The 23,880-nt window shown below is 53.0% G+C and overlaps 1 protein-coding gene across 1 annotated transcript in view; it reads left to right on the forward strand.

Moving 5' to 3' along the window:
- CDH22 (cadherin 22) overlaps positions 1–23,880 on the forward strand; it is a 76,569-nt gene that overhangs the window by 48,604 nt on the left and 4,085 nt on the right. Inside the window, exons 6-11 of the mRNA XM_021540884.3 lie at positions 664–851; positions 1,660–1,913; positions 8,830–8,966; positions 15,928–16,049; positions 16,325–16,442; positions 23,354–23,605. Of these exons, the coding sequence (XP_021396559.1) occupies positions 664–851; positions 1,660–1,913; positions 8,830–8,966; positions 15,928–16,049; positions 16,325–16,442; positions 23,354–23,605 (1,071 nt within the window). The remainder of the gene's footprint in view (positions 1–663; positions 852–1,659; positions 1,914–8,829; positions 8,967–15,927; positions 16,050–16,324; positions 16,443–23,353; positions 23,606–23,880) is intronic.

A 23,880-nucleotide genomic window follows, 5' to 3' on the forward strand; every position in this document is an offset into this window, starting at 1 on the left:
TGGAAGCCAGCAAGGTCCACCATGTGCTGTCCCCTGGGAGCTGGGACCAGAACTTGGCTGCTGGCCTGGCCCCTCCTTGCTTGTCACACCCTTGCCCCAGAGCAAGGACAGTGACACTGCTCAGGAGCAGCAGCCTTGTCACAGCACAGCTATTTTCCAACCTGCTGCTAATGGCCTGTGGCTGATGCTGGTGTCTGGTCTGGGACCCTCCCCAGACAAGGTGCAGGGTGATCCTGCTGTGAGGAGTGGGCTGTGAGGGCTCTGCAGCGTGCTTCAACTGTGGTCCAGCAGCTCAAGGCTAGCAAGCCAGGGAAGGGGCTGCAGCTGGAGAAGGCTCAGCTCTTGGGCTGCATCTTCTAGAAATCAGAAATTGCAAAGGAATCTTTGCAAGGAATCAGAGAGCACTGATTGCAGGGCAGTGTCTATACAGAGAAATCAGCCCTTACTTCACACAGCACCTGGAATGTCAGTGCTTCCCAACTATCTTAGCACAGCCCTTGTTTTTGGCTGGTGTATTTGCTTCTCCCGTTGGGACATTCTGGACTGTAGACACGATGGGGTTTGAGCAACCCTCACAGCCCAAAGGTGCCCCAGGGAAGTGTGTGAAGGGTGGGGGCAGTTCAAAGGCAGAAGCAGTGACCTTGGTGCCCATTTCTCCTCCAGAGATGTATCAGTTCAGCATTGTTGAAACGGCCCCCGTGGGCACTGCCATCGGGAGGGTGAAGGCAGAGGACTCTGACGTCGGGGAGAACACGGACATGACCTACCAAGTGAAGGATGAGGAAGGGGTGGAGATGTTCAAAGTCACCACGGACAGCAATACCCAAGAGGCTGTCATCACGGTACAGAAGGTGAGAAGTGTTGATTGAGTAGGGAGGGCACAGGTCCCTGGGAGGACCCTTTCCTTTGGGGACTGCTGCTGTTGAATCTGAGTTCAAGAAAATCCTGAGTGCTGCTCTTGCAGTAGCAGTTGCATTTTTGTGCCTGCTGATGCAGGGAGAAACCTGTTTCTGCTCTGCCTGCATGGCAAAACACAGGGCTGTGTCTGGGAGGAAAGGGTGAAAAGGAGCAGCAGAAAGTGCTGGCTGGCCCCCAGGGTGGCTTGAGGGTGGCAGTGAAGCAGTGAGCTGTGCAGAGGAGACACCATGCACAGGACTACAGAGAGAAATGCTTACAGCTGTTATTGATAGCACCTGTTAGAGGAGAAAAATGCCCACCTAATTCGTGTACCTGACCAGCAGCACTTTAACTGTATCTGCTTGTGGTGGCAAAAACAATCAAGCAAATACTTGGTGCAGGCAGGGAAGAATGATTGTTTTTCAAGGCCACTGTATGCAGCTTGCCTCGCCTGTAGAAATAAGAGCAGGGTGATTAATGATGAAAACTCGCTCATGTGCAGCACACACTGTGCTGTCTTCCCAGTGAATCCTGGCTGCTCACAGTCTGGGCACCCTGTTGGGGGCCCTGAGTGGAGTGGGCTGGAGGCTTCTGCTTCCTCCTGCCCCCTTGGTGTGGGTGCTGCTGGCAAAAGGGCAAAGCAGAAGCCCCCAGGCTGCTACAAAGGTACTGCCTGGGAGCAGGTGGCTTCCTCTGGTGAAGGAAGGGGCAGCAAAGGGACTCCTTGGGCTGGCTGTGGCTTACCCTCTTCCCTTGTCCCAGCCTCTTGACTACGAGTCAAAAAAAGTGCACACTGTCGTGGTGGAGGCCCTCAACAAGTTCGTGGACCCGCGGTTCGTGGACCTGGGCACCTTTCGGGACCAGACCATCGTGCGGGTCTCAGTGCTGGACGTCGATGAGCCCCCCGAGTTCCGGCCCCCCTCCAACCTGATGGAGGTCCAGGAGGATGCCCATGTTGGGTCTGTCGTGGGGGTGGTCACTGCCCTGGACCCGGACACAGCGAACCACCCTGTCCGGTAAAGCGCCGTCCAAACCCCACATCCAGCAGTGGGCACGGGGTCACCTGCAAGGACACGTGGCCTGGGAGGGTTTGTGGCCGTGGCTGGGGCAGAGGAGGTGGGAGACTGCAGGTAAAAGTGGCAAGTGCTGCATGTGTGGCCCAGTGTGTGCGTGTCTCGTGGGACAGGCAGCTGGCAGGTGAGTGGCAGCCTGTGCACAAGCAGGCACAGCGGTCTCTCAGGCAGCAGATATGTCACTGACAGGTGACGGCTTTGTGAGTTCAAGGGAGTGTCAGGGAAGGTGGCTGGGTGATACTTGTGTGTCCTTGCTGCTGACAGCGAGGTATCTGCAGTGGTACCTGACACCAGGAGTGGCAGGAGGACAGTGGTGAAGGGTGATAAATGAGGTGAGGCTTGGGAGGTGCAGAGCCACAGCCCGGCTGTGTGTGCGTGCATGTGTGCATAGGATCAAAGATCAGAGGAGTTTATATTTGGGCAGGGGACATAATCCAGGCAGCAGCTTATCTGCACAGGACATTTCCCATTTCCATTTAATTTGTGGCTAAAGAGATTGTTACCTTGTTAAATTGTTATTACCTAAGGCACAAAGCAGCCTTCTGGCCCTGCCAACTGGCCTGAGTCACAAGCAGTTGGGCTGGAAATCTGGTGTTCAGAAAACATCCTCAACGTGGAGAAAATTTCCTTGAAATGTGTGTTCTGGTGCCAGGTGCCGGCGGGGCCGCAGGCGCCCGTGGAGCCGCTCGCTTCCAGGGAGCAGCACTGGCTGTGACTGAGAGCTCTGCAGGGAGTCAGCCCGCAGCAGCAGACTGGCAAGGACAGGGATGGGGATGGGGCCAGAGAGGGCTCAGGTAAAGCACTTGGTTGCATTCAGTGATGTCCCCAGTGCCTGTTTGGGGCACTGAGCTCAGTGCTGTGCAACCATTAGTTTCTGCTTCATGGTCCGGTGAGGAGGATCTCCTGATCCTCATGCAAACAAAGACTGTGATGATTAGAAAGTTCAGAAATGCATTTACACATGGAGAGCTGCCATCTACAGATGCCCGGCAGCTAGCAGAGACTACTGTGTCACAAAGCTGGATGCTCAAAGTTGACTTTGGGGGGAATGTGAATGAAATCAGCCTTGGTGTGCCAGGAACTGTGTATGTGAGTGCTGCGTCGCTTGCACTAGTGGGTGCTGAATGCTGAATGTGTTCTCAACATACCTTTGCTCACCTCATCCTGTGACTCTCCAGCCCCTCTCCAGTCAGGCTATGTGTCTGATTTCTTCCTTTGTTGCCCCTGAGCACGTGTCTGTCAGCACACACCCTTCAGCAGAGTGGTGTATCCACATACCTGTGTGTGTGCACATGTGTGTGTGCTTTTTCACTTGACTGTTTCTAGCAGTGCTGCAGAACATAGATTTTATTTTCTGATCTGTAATTGTAGAAAAAGGACCTTGGGGACAGAACTATTCTTATTCTTGTTTTTTCTTGCTTCCCTGTGGAGCTTGCTGCATTGTTTGCAGACAGACCAAAAGAAAGCAGTGGAGGCAGGCTCTTAATGCTGTACAGAAGAGATTTGGACAGAGAGAAGCAGATTCAAGTACTGGGCAGGAATGAGATGGTGAGACCCCAAACCTCACTTTGGGAGTCTCTCCTACAGTAAGCTCAGTGCTGGCAAGGCAAAGCCTCATGCTCAGACACAAGGACCCAGCCAAGAGGGCTTCCAGGCATCTGCTGCAGCTTGGGAATTGCCATGTGTTTTCCCTTGTCAGGGCTGATGCATTCAAGTACGTGTCCTGCCTGCAGCTATCCCCACGCAGGTCGCTCATCCTGTGTCCCCCATGCTGCCCTGTGGGATTGGTCCATCCCTTCTCTCCCTGGTGCTGGCAGTCCCTGCTGTCATGAGCAGTGGCAGTGCAGCAGGATGAGCCTTCACAGGCATTTATCTTGTACCAAGTGGAGCTGCAGGTGGATATTGGTCATGCTGATGCAGCACCAGTGCAAGAGGAAGGTAGAGTTGGATTTCTCCTGCTTCCCTGTCCTCTGGCTAGCCAGGTAATTTAATAAAATACTTTGCTGCGTAGGCAGCTGTTAACAGCTTCAAAGCAGCACACAGACATTAATGCCAGCACCCTGCAGCACCAGGATGTGACACTAACCTGTCAGCAGTAGAGGCAGTAAGTCACCTCTCGTTTCAAGTGTGCTGCTCGGAAGTACAGTCACAAGAAGCCAGCACTTGTACTTCACCTCTGATACATTAAAGAGCACCTGGTCCTGACTGCACGACCAGCGTTTGATCCTCATCGCCTTGAAGTTGCTGTGAACCCTTTGAAGTTGCTGCAGTTCAGTGGATCCCTTTAACTTCTGCTCCCCATCTGCCAGCGGTGGGAGCAGAGGCACGGCTGTGCTTCTGCAGGGGCTGCTCTCCCGGACTCGGGTCTGTGTGTTGGCTCTGCCTGTGAATAGGGGACAGCCACCACTTCTGTCATGTCGAGATGCACTTTCCCCTTGAGGCAGGAAAGAACAAGGATTGCCAGAGACAGCAGAGCAGAAATCAGCTCTGTCAGGATTTCCAGGTCCTGCTGACACCAGGCTGCCAGTAACGAGGTTTAGGAGGTATTTTTAGCCAAATGGGAAGGGAGGTGCCCTTGGCTTTTTGTTTTCAGCCCCAGGCCAGCACGAACAAGGCTGTGCAACTCCTGCTGCACTGCCCAAAGCAACTGCTAGAGGCGTATTCCAGCCTGATGTTCCCCTGCCCTCCTGGTGATCCACGTGTCCCACAGGATGCAGCGACTTTGTTTGATTACAAATCCCTTCCCTCAAGCTGGACTGGGTTGCAGTGACCTGTTAGAAAGATGTGAGGATTGAAGGGGTGTCCCTGAGGCACCTCCTCCCTGCCTCACTCCAGCTGCACACTGCCTGCAGAGCCCCTGGCAGCTGCTTGCCTTGGGTGTGAGGAGGCACCTGGAGATCACCCCATCTCTGAGAGCAGGGCACCCTCCCAGTGACACCAGTGCATGAGCAGGGAGCCCGCCGAGCTCAGCACGGCCAAGCAGCTGTGTGAACCCTCTATGGGGCACAAAACCTTCTGTGGTACCACTGGGGGAATTGCCCTCCTAAATGTCTGGCTCTTTTTATTTTATTCCATCCTTGGTTTTTTGCTTGTCAAAGGTTGGAACTGTTTCTTTTCAGAAAAAAAAATTAGTTTCCAGTTGGCTTTTTTGGCTTTGGCTGTGTGTTTTCTGGGCGTAGTGCAGTTTTTCTCAGCTGAGCCATTGTATGAAGTAATACAGTGATAGACTGTCTGTGTGTGTGTGAGGCTGTTTGTATGGGAGCCTTTTGTTTCTCTCTCTGCAGTGGGAGCCTCTGCTCTGATTGTGTGCATTCCAGGCTTTATCAGCACTGGGAAGATGTTGCTTGGGATTTAAGGTTCTCAGAGATATTCTTGTTTGGCATTCACAAAATCTGGAGACACGTGTTGGACATGGGCATTTTATAGACTCCAACAGCACAGCAAGAGCTACAACCTGCTTCAATACAAAAGGGAGAGGAGGAAAAAACAAACACAACAAAAAGCTTTTCATACAATGTTTGAAAAGCTCCCTATTAACAAAACACATGGCATAAAATGTGCTTCTTGTTGTGTTCAGGGGAGAAGTGAAACAAACTGCTTGAGAAACGCATTCATGGGAAAGATGAGCACTGAGAAAGCTGTTGAAATTAAGCAGTCACTTGTTACATCCAAACCAACAGGCAGTGCCAGCAGGAGGAGAGGGAAATGGAGTACAAGGTCTGCATCCCAATCAGAGCTGGGCACTGCAGCTCCAGATACCATGCAGCAGCCAGCTGCAGGAGAGGTGAGCATAGGTCCTGTCTCTGAGTACCTGGAGGAGGAAGGATTAAATGCTGCCTCTCCCAGGTGAGAAACACTGTTTGACTTCAGTGGGATGGGTGAATATGAAGCTGGAGTAGAGGTGGAGAGGCTGGTGGTGAAGGTTGTATTGCACAAAATGATGTGAGTGAGCACAGCAAAGCACTGCTCACTCCAGCGTGGGATGAGATGGAAGCTGTTGGAAGGTGAGGTCTGTTGTGGGATCTACAGCTCTGAGCAGGTTATGGCTGTGGCTTTCAGGGGTGGATGGACATCCCTGTGCCATCGTCCCAGTCCCCAGCTCCCACAGCAGCCGAGCATTCCAGAGCATCCTTGGCCTTTGGCACCTGCAGAGAGCTGCAGACTCACCTGGACTGGCCACCTCCAGTCACAGTGAGTGGCAGCAGAGTCAGGCCTGCCATGGCAGTTTGCTGAGCTCTGTCTCCTTCCCTGGGGCAGTACTGAGAAACTGGCAGTGGTGCAAAGGGATCAGAGTTGTGGTTTGGTTTGTGCCTGGCCATGGGGTACAGGCAGCATGTCCTTAACAGACCATTCAGAAGGGACAGAAGGCAGCCTCAGCAGCAAAGCTATGAGAAGCATAAGAGCAGGTTCCCAGTGCATTACCCTGAACATTCCCTGCCATCCTCCTGCCCTCTGGCCAGGCACGCAGCCCTGTCAGGTGTGTCCAGGCTTGGGGATGTCTCCCACCACTAACTGGGTTTTTCTGTGTAGTTTTTTTTTGCAGATGTCTCTGTTTATGCAGCAATGAGAGAAGTGTGATCAAAACAGGCATGTGCTTATCTGAGAGGCAGGGAAGCCATGGGGAGGGTGAAGTACCATCTTGAACTTAAAAGCATGAAAAAGTAGAGTGGAAGGCAGGACATGTTCGAGGTCAGGGATGTGGGAGAAAAATGGAAGCAGTTATGTAGAATTAGTTATGCTATTGGAAAGGTATTAGGTGTTGTCATCCCAGTTTCTGTTCCTCTTTCCAGCAGAACATAGGACTGATTTGTACAATTCAGAGTGGCCATACCTCTCCTTTTCCTTTGCAGTAACAGTGAACAGAGTGGATGAGAGGCTGCAGTACATGCCAAGACATTGTCACTGTCCCTTTTGGAGTTGGCTGTGCACCTGTAAAAGCTCTGCTGCCAGCTGGGAGTTGGGGCAGAAAATGAAGGCAGTCCCTAGGAGCTGGTTTTGAGATACATGATCACCTCTAGATGCAAGGGGCTAAGAGGAATTCAGCTACATAACTACTAGATGTTGGCTGGATGCAAATGAATTTAGATAGTGAATGTTGAATGTTTTTATTTGGCTACAAGCAAGTTCTGTTGTATTTACTCTCTCATCTCCCCATCTGTCTGAAAGGGAGAGAGCTAGGAAATATAATCTGGTATTGTATAATATGTTAAACTGTAGGAATGCCTTTTTCTGTGCCTCCATCAGAGCTGGAGCTGTGTGGATGTACAGGGGCTCTCCAGAGGCACTCCCATCTGCAGCTGGCCCCATCTCAGGGCACGGGGCAGAACAGCACAGGGCCATCTCTGGTCATGAAGAAGGTGAGCTGATGTTCCTTGGCTGTGAGCCATGTGAGTGATGGACCCACAGCTGGAAAACTGCTCTGCAGCACATGGAGCACTTCCTCTGTCCTGAACCTGCTTCTAGCCTGGTGCCTGTCCTGCTCTGCTCCTGTCCAGTGTGGCCTCTCAGTCCTATTTGCCAGCTTTCCAGTTTGCTTTGTCTCTACATTTATCTTCCTTCTATGGTTGGACATGTGACTGAAGGCTTGAATTTATTCACAGCCCTGCTTTTGGTAATTTATCCTTTGTACTCTTTGCTGTCTTGTATTATTTAATTCTGTGAAGCACTCTGGGATTCAGTGTGTGTGAAAGATGCTGTACACAATAACATTATGCTGTATTGTTTGTGATTTGCAGGCCTTCTGGATTTCTAATTCTGATTGCAGTGGTGGTTTGTGTTATTTGTGCTATGGCTGTGCTCAACGGCCTCAGCTGGATCAGACTTCCCTTCCAGCCCTTTCCTTCAGGAGCTCACATCTCATTGTGCCCTGATTTACTGCTGGCTTGCTCCATTCCATGTGTAATGGTTGGAAATGCAGGACATACCACTGGGACTTGCATGGATTTGTGGTGTCCTGGTGAAGGCTCAGGGGCAAACCTGGTGTCTGACTCCTCGTGAGCTGTGGGGTTGCCCCTGGGGAGAAGTGGGAATCATGCTGTCTGGAGGTGGCCCAGGGAGTACATGGGTTCCACCCTCAGGAGGGGCTCTTTGGGGCAGCACTGAAGCAGCAGAATGAGCAGAGTGAGAGCTACCTGTGGTAGGTTTTTGCTGAGCAGCTGGACACAGCCAGAGCTGGAGGAGCTCATCAGCCTGTTCCTTGTGGGACAAGAAGATCAAAATAGGGCAAATCTTGGGGCTACTGGCATGATGTGCTGATGGAGGGATGCTGCCCACTGCTCTGTTGCCAGGATTGCTGCACCAGTTGCACATGGTCAGTTCAGACCCTGTGCTTTGTGCCACTGTAGCTGCAGTTGAGGTGTCTGCAGATGTGGCTTACAGCCTACTGTGTCCTGCGCTCTGGATGTCTCACCTGGGAGGATGCAGTGGCTGGAGCAGCAGAGGGGGTGGCAAGTGAGATGGGCTCCTCGAGCAGGGGTGCCCACCTTCAGTTTGGTTCATGCTTTTTCTGAACCTACAGCACTGAAGCTTCCCAGAGTCACAGGTGAGGTTACAGCCCACAGCTTTTGTATTGCTCTGTCTATCCAAAGCATAAGTTTCCCATCAGAGTAGGTTTTTCCCCTTGTCTAAAGTCTGTGCACACTTCTACTTTATGCACCAAAAGTCGCACTTTAATTTTAGTTGAAGGCTCTGGGCTTGCAGCCCAGTAGAAACATGGCCTTTCTCTACCATGCTGCAGCACAGGACAAGGAGAGCAGTGACACAGGGCCTGTGGTGTTAGACTCCAGTACTGCTGGGGCAGCTGGTGAGGGTGGGCTTGGCACCTCCAGCTGCTCAGGGATTCCCCTTTGCCCACTCCCAGGTACGCCATCGACCGCAGCACGGACGCCGAGAGGATCTTCGACATCGATGCCAAAACAGGCGCTATTGTGACAGGAAAGGTCCTGGACCGGGAGACAGCAGGGTGGCACAACATCACTGTCCTGGCCATGGAAGCAGGTGAGATGGAGGAATGCTGTGTGGGGCAGGGTCTGTGGGGCTGGAGGAGGAATATGGGTGCTGTCATTGCAGGGGTGGCCAAGACACAAGTGTTAATCAACACTGAAGTCAAAAGGAAAAATAAATGCAGCAGCACTGAGTCTGACATCTCCCTAGACAACCTAAAAATACTCTTCCTGAGTCGAGCATTAATAAGGGAGCATGGTCGAATAGTATATTTGATGAACACTAATCAAATTTGTGTTATCTCTGCGCCATCTCTGCCAGTCATCCCTGCACAGCTTGCTGCCTGCACTCACACCTGCTGAGCAGCACCGGGGGCTCCCTGGGGGCTGTGCTCACATCACCTGCCTCCCCTCAGATCAGTCCTGTGACATGGTGGATGTCCCCTCAGCCAGAGCCCTGTGGCACTGCAGGACTGTCAGCATTGCTTCTGCCAGAGCTCTCAGTGTTTGGGGTTCACACACTGTACCTGCACCTGGGTGTGTAGCTCTGGATGCTTCCTGTGTGCTTGGGGTGGTGCAGGCTTGGCACAGAAGGGGTGGAAGGGAAGTCCTGGGGCTGCAGCAGTGGGAAGAGGCTGGGGGAGCAGAATGTCCCAGGCACCATGCTGGGAAACAGAAAGGCATTGCCATATTCTTTGAAGATTTACGTATTTTGGATGTGCAAGTCACCAGGGTAGCCTGGGCCCTGCTGTGCTCTGCCTCTGCCCTGCAGTGGGTACCAGGGAGCTGCTATGGCTGCAGACCACCTCCTTATCCCTGCTGACTTGTGCCAAGGCCTGCCTGTCTAGGGGCAGAAACCTTCTCCAGGCTTTGCTCTGAGTGTTTATTTGCTCCTTCTTGAATGTTGAAGCTGCTGTTCATGTTCAAGGAGCCAAGTCAAGGCCTGACTTGGATCCCAGAGGTCAGATCCTGCCACCCACTCTGGCCAGACAAGGGTACAGGCCTTGTAGCCCTGGGAGAGGAAGGGTCAGTGGCCAGACCCCCACTGCCCAGAAGGGATATCTGTGGCTCTGTGGTGCATCCCAGTCCCTCTCTGTGCCAGTGCTCTGTGCTGGATGACGGGAGTGACCCCTGCACTCTCTGTAGTGAGCCCTGCCTGGTCACGTCCCAGGGAGGGCAGTCCATTGCCCAGCTGTGACCTGTACTGGGGGCTCCATGGGGAGGTTCTGCCGGGAGGAGGGGATGGCAGCATTGCAGCACAACTCAGCATCCAGAGGAAACGTGAGGTGACAAGAATCAGAAGGACAATATTTACACACTGTGGCTAGGATTTCAGAACAAGTCAGTAAATGCTGCAGCTCCCCTCTGGCAGGGAAGCCTGTCAGGGTGGATCGCTTCAAAAGCCAGGGAGACTCTTCAGTGCTCTGACTTCTCCCATGGTGAGCTCTGACTCATCCGTTTTAGCTGCCCAGACATTCTTCCCACTGACATTATCCTTAACGTTTTGTAATCATGAAATATTAATGACTGATATTGAATTTAAAGTACAATTTATGTCTGAATCCTGTGGTGGAAAGGGCAGTTGTAAAGGTACAGCCTTCTGAGTGATGGAGGGCTCTGGGAGCGGGGCCATGCAGCAGCTGTGCCTGGCGCAGTGGGATCAGCAGTGGGGAATGCAGCAGCTGGGAGCCTCCACACTTGCAGCTGCACGTCCAGCAGTGCAGGCACACAGGGATCTGGGGCCAGGGCTGCTGGCAGGGCTCTGTGGTGCTCACCATGGGCATGTGGGGTGCAGCTGGATGCCACAGGGCTGGACATCACCAACTCCATCAGAGGCAAGTGGTCATATATTCTCTCTCCTCAGTGAGATGTAAACTTGGCAGGAGGAATGGAACATACCCAGTGGGAGTCCTGCTGCCCAGGGTTGTGCCTGGTGCCCCCGCTCGTTGGGGCTGGTGGGAAGCAGTACCCACTATATTCCCATGGTGCCAGGACCTACTTGATTCCCATGGCACCAGTTACATGGCCTGGAGTGCATTGCAACAAGATATTGCATCCCTGTGGCCTCCTTGAGCTGCCCTGCTGGTCTGCTCTCGGGGCTGTCCTGGGCAGGGTTTGGCCACTGCAGGCTGAAGGACAGCCAGCCCCACTGGCTGTGCCACTGGCCAGCCCCACTGGCAGCACTTGTTCCCACAGGCAGCCCGTGGGGCTCGAGCAGCTCCATACAGGAGGTGCCCCCACCCTGGCGAGCCCTGTCTGGTGCCCACTGCTGCAGCAGAGACCGTGTCCAGGTTATTTCCCACCTGCGGGTATCACAGTGTGTTTGCCCCTGAAAGCAGTAAGAAAAGCTGCAGAAGGTGCCCAGCTGTGCCCATGAGCTGTCTCGGCTCTCACTGCTGCCGTGAGGAGCAAGGGCAGCTCTGCCCCCCCAGCAGGAGTGGCCAGGGACCTGCAGAGTGTTTGGCCTGGCAGTGTGGCAGCCAGCAGGAACCATGGGGGCTGTTCAGCTAATCTGGCCTGGGACCAGGCCAAGCGTTTCCACAGATAAATCTTCATCTCCCTCGCAAGCTGTTTACCTTCCTTGGGCTAATATTAGTGATTCTCTTCCTGTTTTCCTCTTTGCTCATGTAAAATGATGAGGCCTTGACTGCTGTGTCCACTGCTGGTAATTGAGATGATAAATCTTCCTGCTGGAGACTGGCTTTAATCAGAGCATTGTGTTTGGATGCAATTTAATGACTCTCATGCTGCTGAGTTTGGGTAGGACTCAGGAGAGGTGAGAGCCGTTTATGTTACTTGGCTTAACTGCTGCTTCCACTTTGCTTCTCCCCAGCTGGGGGCTGCGTTTTCAGCTCCAGCCTCTCATATAGCCACCTGTCAGACAAGTCATACCCCTGGCATGCCCCTGCTCTGTCCTTGGCATCAGCACTCTGGTTTGCAGGCAGGAGCTGCACAACAGCTACAAACCCACCCTGTGCCCCAGAGCCATGGTGTCAGGGCAGGAGAGCGGAGTGGCACATCCCAGTCTTCTGTTCTGCATTTTCTTCCCCCAATTTGCTGAGATAGTGAGGAATAAATTCAACTCCTTCCTCTTCTGACTTCCTTACTAATGTAAAAATTTTGAATTCAGTGTTGTACCGATTTGGTGTCAACACAGAAAAGTAGATTGGATGCTGTGCCCAGCAGTGTCCCTGAGCTGGTCTGCTCCAGGTACTGCAGCTGCATGTGGCTGCCCACAGTCCCCTGGGCTCTCCTCAGACCCAGAGAAGCTGCTAAGCACTTTTGGATGTGTGTGGGGAGGAAGACAAATGGCATTTGCTGGATTTGGAGCTCCACAGGAGATGTTTGGGTGTAAAAATGCAAAGTGTTTATTGTGAGATTGTGTGAGGGTCTGGAGGAGTAAGGGCTGTATCCTGGCACAGCAGAAACCACAAGACCCCTTCTTTCCTGCCACAGCAGGGGTGACCAAGCCCAGTCAATCCCTTCCCATCCCTGGGAGCTGCAGAGCTACAGCATTGCTGAGCAGTTGCCCAGAGCTGCTCGGTGTCAGTCCTGTGAGCACTCAGCTGTCTGCAGCTCAGGGAGAGACCAAGTTGGTGTTTTGCATCGGAATATTTAAGAGGAGCATATTGTCCTGTTGAGATTATGTACTTAGATGATTAATTAAATAAGGAAATATTCTGGGATGTGGATGAAGATTCCCCTGAAGCATTTGACTCTTGGCCTGAGGGTTGCCATGCAGCAGGACTGTGACCATCTTATGCTCCAGAACCCTGGCACTGCCTGTCCCATCCCTGCCAGTCCTGTCCCAGTGCTGCCTGTTCTGCTACATGGCACCTGGGCAGGGGTCTGGCTGGCATGTCCTGAGCCACGCTGGTGGCTGTGTCGAGGCAGGCACAGATGCAGCAGCGTGGAAGCTCTGGGCAGAGCTCTGTCCCCCACACAGAGCAGCTCCAGTGGCTCTGAAATAATTCCCCCCATGTTGGCAAAGGCAGCTGCCAGTCACCAGCCTGGAGCTCCCATACTGCATGGCTGTGCTTCCAGCATCTCCCTCTTCTTCTGTGTGTTTTCCATGTCTCTTTCCTCAGTCTTTTCAGATTAATAGCATTCCAGCTCCTGAAGGAAATGCAGAAAAACGGCATGTTTAATTTTAATTTAGGAAAGCGTTTAGGTAGCAGCCTAGTTTTCTCACTGCTGTCAATCAGGTTTTCTCAAGGCTGACATCAATTAGTTTAAAAATATTGAATGTAATTTTGCCTGACACAACATATTGCAGCCACTGCAAAATATAATTTATTTTAGAAGAAGAAATAATTAAACTAATTTGCATGTCAGTCAGCTGAGCTGGAATACCGAGGAGAGACGCTGCGATGGAAGATGGTTATTTTCCCTTCCGGGTGCCCTCAGCCAGCACGTGCTGCCCTCGCCTCAGTCACGGGCCAGGTGCCCCTCACAGAGCCCTGCCAGGGCAGGTACCCACACCACAGCCTCACCCATCCTTTCTGCTTCTCTTTCTGGCACTGGGACCTGCCTGCTGAGCCTTTGCTCCTGTGCTGGCGCATTTTGGGTGCATGCACACAGGTAGAAAAAGCACAGGCCAGAGTTTCTCACCTCACAGATGTGAATCCTGTGTTGGTTGAGTGCTTTGTGCCTTTCATCACAGATATGCTCCAGCATTCTCAATCACCCTTCTGACCATCATAATATCAGTTTATGCCACTGTTACAAAAAACATATTTCAGATGTTTTGAAGATAACTTCTTTCGAATACATCCAACCATTTTCCATTTTTTTCCACCTGTAAATCCAGGTACTGGCTCAAAGGATGAGGGAAGTTGATAAAGCATTGAGAAACTTTCAAATATACATTGTACAGCCAAAATAAAAAAGAAGCTGATGTGTGCCTCACTGGAAAGGTAGACAAGAGTGCAGCAGTTGCCTTTCTAACCTTGATGTTCCTGGACACGTCAAATTTTGACCCTGTCACTGAGCCAGGAGTGAGCATGAGCCTCAGGCTTCAGCAGTTTTGGAAGGGCAGAAGGGGAGTTTTTTTATGACAGGGTGCATTTAGAAAGGTCACTGTCTCAGAGCTGTGCCCAGGGAAGCAGGACGTGAGCCCTGGCTCGGGAGGGGTCGGTGCAGGTCCCAGCTCTGTGCTGAGGCAGGGATGTGACCCCGCTCCTGGCAGCCACGGCTGGAGCTGGGGACAAGCACAGCCCTGTGCTTCTGCCTGGCTCTCAACACACTGATCCCATCCCTCCTCAGGGGCTGGGGGAGGTGGTCTCGAAGAGAAGCTGCTTTGCTCAGGATCACCTGGATGTCCAGAGCTGGCACGCACCATCCCAGCAGCTCCTGGGGAGGGTTTGGCAGTGCTGGGATGGGTTCCTGCTTGCAGCTGGCTCCCACACTGTGGGGCACTAAGGGACGAGCTCTTCCTCTGGTTAGTTAGGAAGAGAAAGAGCTGGGTTCCTGGATTCTTCCTCCTTTCAGGCTCTACTTCCTCTCCTCTCTTTCTGCCTTTCCTTGTCCTTCTCTCAGCAATCTCAGCCTGCTCCAGAGCTGAGCAGCAGGGATGGTTATCTGTCTTCCTTGTGGGTTGAAGAGGGGGTGATGAAACGCTGTCATCCTCCTTCTTGCAGGAACTGAACCCTTTCTCTTCCTGCTCATTTGTGGGCATCAAGCACACACCCCACCGCCTCCCTGGGCTCCCTTCTCACCCTGCTGCCTCCCCCTTTCTCTCTTCCTGCAAGCAATTTCACTGCACCAATATGCCTTTTAAAATAACACATAGTTCTAGGCTTTTAGTCACGACTTCAGCCTCCCTCCCCCAAAAACAACTATCTAATCACCAGAGCAGCTGGTCTGGGTGAGAGGGAGTGATAGTGTGAGAACCGGGTGAAGGCAGCTCTGGGGAGGGGGCTTAGATTCCTGGCTAATTATGGAGCAGCGCTAAATCTCCTCTCCCCTGGGTCCTCCCCCACCTGATCTGTTGGGGCCAGTATTAATGTTATAGACAAACAGGCAGAACTCCTGTCTGAGCGTGGAGAGAAGCATTAGTTCTGTCACAGGTGCAGCCTCTGGGTAAAACAAAGGAGATGGAGTAAGAGGGAGTTCTCATTTCTGGAGATATATGAGGTGCTTCAGCAAACATCAGGCCCTCCAGAGTGATTTATAATCCTATGGCACAGGCTCAGTGTCCCTTGGCAGTGTTTGCAGCTCAGTGACGCTGCAGTGAGTGGAGGTGTAAATGCTGCCCCATCCCACGTGCAGAGTGAGCCCCAGGGGAGGGGGGTCCCCAGGACCACTGCCTGTGTGAGGCTGGGCTGGTGAGTGCCAGGGAGAGGGGGCTGCCCTCAGTCTTACTGCGTGACCCCCTCGTGCCAGCTGATGGATGGGACTGTGTTTAACTTTAGGCTGCAATGGCAACAAAAACCCAGGGTCAGCATAAGAGGCCTGAGTCCCTGGGCAGGAGCCTCGTGCCTCAGTGGGGCACATTTGACCCTGGGACACCTGTGCACAGCAGAGGTGGACAGACAGATCTCACCACCAAGCTGTGCCCTTAGCTGATGCAGCTGTTTCACATCCCAGCTCCATCTGATGGCTCTCAGATGTTGCTGCCAGTCCCAAGCACCTATGGATCAGGATCCAGGTCAGAGGGGGATCTCACATCCAAGTTTTCTGTCCCATTTTGGTGCCGTTTTGCTGCAGCACAGATCCTGAGCCTTATGGCTGGGACTAGCTTTGGGCTGCTCTAGTTTTCCAGGGGTAGATCAGGTGGTGTTTCCGGAGTCCTTGGCACACAGCCCAGCGGCTGGGCTTCTTTTGCAGGGTGCAGTGAGGCTGAAGCATGCTCTACAGGTGCTGCTGTCCTGTAGACAGTCTGTGCCACAGGCAGGCAGAGGTGCAGTGCTGGCAGCAGCCACGATGGCCTCTGGGCAGATGGGGATGAGAGGTTTGTTCCCTGATAGCAGCAGCTGGACCTTTGTCTTGAAGCTCTGTTTCTCTTTCTGTTTCAGATAACCACTCCCAGGTGTCGAGGGCCTCTCTCCGTATCCGAATCCTGGACGTCAATGACAATCCACCTGAGCTTGCCACGCCCTATGAAGCTGCTGTGTGTGAGGATGCCAAGCCAGGCCAGGTAGTGAGAGACCCCCAGCCCTGGTCCTGGGCTGCAGGCAGCACTCTGGACTAGTGCCAGCTTGCCCATCTGTCCCCTTCTGCCTGAGAGTCTTCCTGTGCAGCCCCTGTGACAGTGAGAGTTGCTCTGCTGGTGCCACTGAGCCCTGGTGCAGGGCTGAAGGCTCATCCCACTCTGGCTGCAGCCGGTGATGCTGCTGGCTGGACCCTGCACATGGGACCCTGGGAGAGGCTGTGGGAGCAGCTCTGGTGCTCACCTCTGCCTTCTCCCCACAGCTGATCCAGACAATCAGCGTTGTGGACCGGGATGAGCCTCAGAGCGGCCACCGTTTCTACTTCACGTTGGCACCTGAAGCCACCAACAACCACCATTTCTCTTTGCTGGATATCCAGGGTAAGTCCTGCTGTACCCTTGGCCCAGCATCCTTCAGGCTGAGCAGCACCTCTGGCCATGGACAGGGAGGTGGGTTATGGTCTCTCTGTGCCAGCTCTGGGTGCTTCAGGCATGGTGCAGAGCTTCTTGTCAACCTGAAATGGTGGCACTGATCAAGCTAACAGCTTGGATTTCCTCAAGGAGGCTCTGCCAGCTTTATTCCTTGCTGCAAGCAGCTACAAAGCTCTTCTCGTGCTGTCTGGTTAAGCCTTTGGTATTTTCAGGGCTCTCAGTCCTTTTCTTGATGGGAAATCTCCAACCTGCCTCTAGGCAGGGAGATGATGTGGATTTATAGATGAACACGCTCCCATTTTGAGCGTTATGATTTATCCTCTCCAAGGTAAATCCTGGAGCATGGGTCATCTTGGGGCTGCTATGTGTTGGCCAGCCCTGTGCCCCTGACAAATGGGAACAGCTCCAGAGCCCTGGGAGGCAGTGGGGCCATGCTGTAGCCAGCCCACAGCCATGGTGGGTTCTCTGGGACACAGCCTGCACAGCCTGATTCCCTGTGAGGTGGTGGCTCTGGGATGCAGTTTCTCTGTTTCCTGGGGCTCGTCCTCTCCTTTAGGACAGGCAGCTAGGCAGAGCCTGTCTGTTCCTCTGAGCAGCTCTGGGATTCTCTGCATCCCTGAGCTCAGCAGCTCATCCTGAGTGACTCGATGCTGCTGTGAGTGATGGGGTGCCATGCAGGTTCTGCTGGCTGAGCCTGGCAGCTGTTGGATTTTGCAAGCTGTCAGGTCAGGCTGCATTTGTGTAGACAATAGCAATCCAGAGAAATAGTTATCAGGATGCTTCCTATTTTTGGTTGGTGTTTAGGGTGAATTTAGGTCCTGATTGTAGCAATAGGTACAGCAGGGTCTCCTGTAGATACTGGGACCTTCTTCAGCCACATGTGTACATGCTTGTCACAGGGCCCAGCAGACCACATTGAAATTCTTCTTTGGTTTTGGTTGGGTTTTCTTTTAAAACCATTCCCTTTCTCTGCTTTTGCAGCTTTATCTGTCAAAAGCCTGGTTTAGTTTGTTCTGAGCTTATCACAGGAGCCTTCTGCTGACGTAAGATCCTGCTTGCTCAGTTTGGTTCAGCATTATTAGGGATAGTCAAAATGGAAAAGCTTCAGATGTGATGGTAGCACAGCTGGATATTGCTTTGTGTCCTGAGTAGCACAGCTGTCCCTGACCTGAGTCTCTCCCTCTCTGCTTAAGGGCAGCTGTTCAGAAGACCTTTGCTTCTTATCATGTAAACAGGCTTTAATCCTCAGCAAGATTTTGCCCCACACCCAGCGATTAACTTCCCACACTTTCCTTGAAAAGCCTTATGAAAATGTGCTTGAACACGCTGAGCTACAGCCAGGTGTCCATCCCTGCCCAGACTCTCATGAGGCTCCGAGGTCTGGGCCACGGTGTCTGCCACGGCCAGTTGCCATCCCAGAGCCACCACCGCTGTTTTGCTCGTCTGGCAGGGCATGAGGCTGGGGCTGTCTGGGGCTTAGCAGGGGCTGCTTGGCTCCCTGGCTCTGTGTGGGGGTCTGCCAGCAGTGGCCCAAGAGCTGGCTTTGCAGTAGATGCAGGACACGTGTGCCACCATCTCCTCCAGAGCTGCTGCTCTCTTGAGTGGGATGAGGCTCTTGTGGCACGGGGTAGCTCTTTGTGCTAAACGATCCCTGGAGCTTTTTGTGTGGTGTAACACTGCATAAAATGAGTAAAAGCTGGCATCACCTCCCGCCTCCTGCTCTTGGGAAAACAAGTGTTGTTGCTGCAGGGTTATTCCCAGAGTGTTTGGAGACCCTCCCAATTGCTGAGCAGTGCTGTCTTCCACAGCAAGCGGAGGTGGCTGTCGGTGGCAGATGGAGGCACCCCTCATTTCTAATGGGGTGCCTTGGTGCCATCTCCCTCCCTTTGATTTCTGCCCCCTTCTCCAGTCCATCAACTATCCTGGATACACTCACCTTTGCCCCTGCTCTCGTAGGTGTCCTTGCTACATGCTCCCTTGCATCCCCATTGCTTCCCTCTCCTGCATTCACCCCTCTTGCACTTGTCTCTACTCCCCCGTGCAAATATCAGTGGTGACAAACTGCTACCACCGGCCCATCTGTTTCTTTGTACAAATTTGTAGCCAGTTTTGAAACGTGATTTATAAATATTGCTTTTGCAGCCAAGGAGTGACACTGATGGATGTCAGCACAGATGGATTCTCTAAGCCTTTGCTTAAATCCTCTCTTTTGCTTTGCACCTACTTCACTTGGCTCCTCTGTGGCACCAGAAAGCCACCTCAGGGAGTGACTGTTCTCAGCAGGGTGGGGACCAGCACCCACTTGGGAGTGCTCCTGGAGCAGTGGGGCAGGGCAGAAGCATCTGGCATGGTGGGGCTGCTTGGGGGCAGCCTGGGGGGCTGTGACCTGCCAGCACAGTTGGGGTCCTCCAGGAGTCCTGGGTGTAGCACACGGAGCTGTGCTGGCTCTGGGTTGGAGATGCAAAAGCCAAGGGTGTCCCTGCAGGTGACCACATAGCTGAGTTACAGGTGGTTGGCAAGAGCTGGGCTTTTGGAAACAGCCCCATTGCATGTTGGTGTCTCTCTTTCCATCGTTTTGCTCTGTCTGAGGGAGTGCTCACACACTTCCTGATTCATCAGACAAGGAATAAATGTCACCTGTGGTAACAACAGCAAGCATCCAGGAGGAAGATGCCCATCATAGGGAGTGACTAAAGGAAGAGATGGAATTAGAGAAGCTGATCATGTTAAAATCCAGCTGGTGCCATTCCAAAGGCATTCACCATCCTCTTGTTTCCTAACTCACCTTTTGCTGGATCTTTCTGGCCTAATAAAATTGATTACAGCAGGATCAAAGGCAATTAAAGCCTGAAATCATGTTCTCCAAGAAGTGCTAATTGTGTTGGAAGGGATGGTAGAAAGCATCCCTGCCCAGCAACCTGGAAGGAGTGCTAGGTAGTATGGAGGGACACATGGAGCTTCTGACTCCAGGGCTCAAGGGCTCTGCAAGCAGATGTCTAAACTCTCTGCAGGTCTCATTAAGAGTGTGTAATGGGTGATAGAAGATCTGAAAATCCTAACAATCAAAAGCAAAATGTTAGGATTTGAGGATTGCCTGAGGATAAAGGAAGCCTCCTGGAGCCCTGCAGGGATGCCCCTCTCAGCACAAGCAGCTCAGATGCTCGTCTGACTGGGGCAGGGTTGGGGTGTGTGTGTAAAAGAGCATCAAACCTCCTCGGGGCTGAGCAAACAGCGAAGGAGCAGCAGTGGTGCTGTGGCCTGGTACCCAGAGAACTGAAAAAAAGGAAGAGGCAGAAAGGAAAAACAGGATGTTTCTTCTACCAGCTGCACCACCTAATGCTGGAGGAGGTCTGCTCCCTTGGGCAGCTCTGGCAGCAGTGTGCCTGCAGGCCCAGCCGGGTGCTGCTGCTCCTCCCGGTGTTCCCAGGCTCTGGTGCAGCAGAGCAGCTGCTGGAGAAGGGGAAGGTGGATGCTCACAGGGCCCTGTGAGTGTGGGAGAGGGAAGGGACATCAAAATCCCTCCTGCTCTGCTAGCACTGTTTGAGATTGAGTTATGAGAAGGATTTATTAGTTCTATCTTCAAGGCTTCCAAGAGCCTCTTTGGAGAGGGAATCTGGGGACTTAATTATTTTATTATTCCTAGTGACATTAGGCTACCACCAGAGTATATTGACTTCCCAAACTTTCCTCTTAGGGCAGTATTGATGAGTCCCTGTGTGTTCAGCTCATGTCAGTTCCTGCCCTGTCCAAAGTCCTGCTCCTCAGGTGGACAGAGGGGCCATCTCCTGCCCTGTCACGCAAGGTGATGTGATGTAACACAGGATAATGTCACTGCGTGCTCAGAGTGACGGTGGCAGTGGAAACCTATGAAGAAAATGTCAATTTGTGCAGCAAGAAAGCAGTGATAGTAAAAGGTTGGGGCATCAGAGGACACTCAGCATGGCTGCAGCAGAAGGTGCAGCTTTGTGGGGACTGGGCAGGAAACCAAGGGTGAAGACCCAGCTTCGTCTGTGCAGGAAAGCTGTGGATTAACGTCTGCTCACATTCCAGTGCTGCTCCTCAGCAGCACTGCTCCTCAGCTCATCACCCCAGAAATGGATTTGGCAGGAAGCTGCTGCAGAGGAAGAGACACCAGGGCTGCAGGGCCAGGGCTGCCTGAGCTGTGCCAAGGCAAACAAATCTGCACCAAGACACATCCCAAAGCAGCTGCTGTGGGTCAGCTACATGTAAAGAAACAACTGCACCAAGAGAAATGGCAATTGTTTTGTAGGAGGTTGCATTTTATAGGATGTACATTCCAAGATCTAGGCAAAATTTTCCCAGATCTGTGATCAAAAGGATTACAATCGTATGGCAGAACACTTTTTTTGGAGTATCTCAGAGGGGAGCACAGAGGTTTGTGAGTAAGGGGTGCAAACACCCAGCAGAGAAGAGTTCATGGTGGTGGGGGGCAGGTGGTGGAGCCATTTCAGCACCAGAGGTCCCTGCCAGGCTGGGCTCTGGCTGTCGAGCCTTGGTGAGCAGTTTCATCAGTGTGCATGAGACATTTCTGTGCATCTCCCTCCTGGGATTTTATCTCCTGCCACCCTTTTCAGGAGATAAAATATAGTTTCATGATGTTTAAAGCAGTGTTTGTAGTTGTGATTTTTGTTGCTCCCTTGCATCAAGTTTTGGGTCACAGCCCCTTCCTGAGGCGAGGTTTCTCTGAGCAGACCTGCCTGTCATGCTGCTGTTAAATTTAAGTACCACATTCTTTATTTTGACTTGGTGGGTGGCAATATTTCTTTTTCAGTGGTGCCAGGCTGCCTAAACTGTCTGGGCTGAGCTGAGGTTGGTGTCTGCCCCTCTGCCACTTGCATTTGTAGTTCCCCTTGGTTTCTAGAGACTGCTTCTAAAAATACAGCATGCCTTGTCGCAGGTCCCTAGCAGGAGCTGGAGCTGGCTGTAAACAGAAGGGAGTTGCCAGCCTCCTGCTGCATTTCCAGAGAGCTTTGGTGCTGCCCCTGTGTTTACACAGTGCCGAAGAGCAGCTGGGGGAGTTCCCAAGCACTGTGTTCCCTCAGCCCTGTGTGATGGGTGGGCTGAGCTGCAGGGCTGTGTGCTCAGGGATCCTCTGAGCCAGGATCTGACCCCAACCCCAGGCTGGTGTGACAATGACAGCAAAGGTGACCTTCCTGGACTGTGCCTGGAGCCTTGCTCTCTTCCAGCACTTTCATCTGTCCTTTCTGTCCTGTGGTTTTATCTCCACTTGATCCAGGTGTCTGAGGCTTACTTTTACCTGGGCTGGCTAGGAGTTAGTCCTGGTCTCTTGCTGAGATAATGCCATTAATGTTATTTATATCCCTCTGCTACACTGCAGCAAGGAGGGGGGACCAGCACCAAATGAGATCTCATTACCTTTGTGCAAACTATTTGCATAACAATTTTTTTTTTTTCCATAGCTCATCCTTGGTAGGCCACCAGCAGCTCTGAGATGTTGCTGCCACCACGCTTAGTTCAGCCTCCTTCACCCAGGGGCCAGTGCTCCCCTGTTTCCCCTGACACCTGTGCCCCGTTGCCATGGTGCTGCTGCCACATGCTGCTCCAGGATTCTCAGCCACAGTGGCAGTGTCCCACAGGACAGGAATCTGTGTTCTGCTGTGCCCTGGCTGCCACACAGAATCTCTGGGATCTGCTTCCTGGCTGACCAGCAGATTTTCCATCCTGGCTCACCTCCTGTCCCCACCATGCCCTGTGTGCTCTCATGCAGCACCCAATCCATACAGCAATTTCCGTGATGGCAGCAGCCCAAGAGCCATGTTACAGTACATGTCTTTTCCAGTGGAAGAGTTAATTCATAGAGAAAGGGGATGGTCTGGCATAAATCAGGTCTGATGAGCAGAGTCTGCAGACACCAGCACCTTGCTGTGAGTGGGCCAATCCATGGTTTATTAGATAAAGGCTGCAGACAGTCAGCAGTGGCTTGTGACACCTGCCTCCAATTGTCACCTGCTGCTCAGCCTCACCCTGCCCACGCTGCTGCTGCCTGGCAGCCTGCAGCACCCCTGAGCAGGGAGTCAGTCGCAGTGTCAGTCCCTGTCCCTGCCCTCCCTCCCTGCTCCTGGCTGGCAGCAGCTGTTCCTTGGGTTCATTGCTGGCACCAGGTCCCTGGAGGGTCCCATGAGTGTCTGTGTTAATGGGATCTTAACGAGTTGTGCTGTGCCAGCTGAGCCCCTGAAGCAGCAGGGTGTAAGCAGATGGGGAGGAGGTTGCCTGACTTGGCTGGGAAGCTTGGAAGCAACTGCCTACTCCTTCAGGAGTTACAGAGGATTACAGGGTTATCTGGCCCTCCGACTGAGGCAGGACCATTCACTCATGGCTTTTGGCTTTGGAAGAAGCAGTGTCTGCTCTTGCAGTCTCAGTGCCACCTGCAGACCCTGTCTGCTCTTGTGTACATGTCAGCAATTGATTTTTATCCTGACTCTGTGCCACTCTCAGAGGGTCTTTTGGAAGCTTTCCCCCTCTCTCTGTGCCGCCTGCGTTGTTTGTCAGCATGGTTCAGGCACTCGTGCTGCTGCTCCTGTGCCAGGCTCACTCCCAGGTGTAGTGACAAAGGAGGTGCCAGGCTGGCTCTGAGGTGCTGCTGGCAAAGGGGAAAGTGCAGGAGTGGAGCTGCCCATGTTCAGGCACAGGCTGCAGGGCTTCTGCAGTGAGCTGGGTCCTTGTGATGGAGGAGAGGAAGACCCGAGGCTCTTTCAGGATAGCTGCTGGAGGTGGTGCAGGAGTAGCTGCTGTTCACCCAGAGCATGGAGGAGCTCTGGCAGGTGCTGCAGGCTGTGATGTGGGGGTGACTTTGCTGTGGTTTTGCTTGTTCCCTGCAGACAACACGGCAGCGGTGCACACACAGAGAGTGGGCTTCAACCGCCAGGAGCAGGATGTGTACCTGCTCCCCATCCTGGTGGTGGACAGTGGGCCCCCAGCCCTGAGCAGCACAGGGACTCTGACCATCCGTGTGTGTGGCTGTGACAGCAGCGGGGCCATCCAGTCCTGCAACAGCACAGCCTACGTCGTGTCAGCCACGCTGAGCCCCGGCGCCCTCATCGCGCTGCTGGTCTGTGTCCTCATTCTGGTCGGTGAGTGCCTCCCTGTCCCCCGAGTCCTCCCTGTCCTGTGCCAGCTTCTCTCCATCAGCATCACGTGAATGTGTGCAGGCAGGTGCTGTGGGCACAGAGCTGTGGGCACAGAGCTGTGGGCACAGAGCTGTGGGCACAGAGCAGCCTTCTCTGCATCTGTCTCCTCCCTGGGAGCTGCAGCATGGGGGGCACGAACCTCAGCCCCTGCTTGGGGGGACCATGTTTGCCACAGCTCATGTGTGCTGGGCTCCACAAGGCAGCCAGAGCAGAGTTCC

This window comes from Lonchura striata, chromosome 20 (assembly GCF_050655825.1).
Source record: "Lonchura striata isolate lonStrDom1 chromosome 20, ASM5065582v1, whole genome shotgun sequence".
Classification (NCBI taxonomy): Eukaryota; Metazoa; Chordata; class Aves; order Passeriformes; family Estrildidae; genus Lonchura; species Lonchura striata.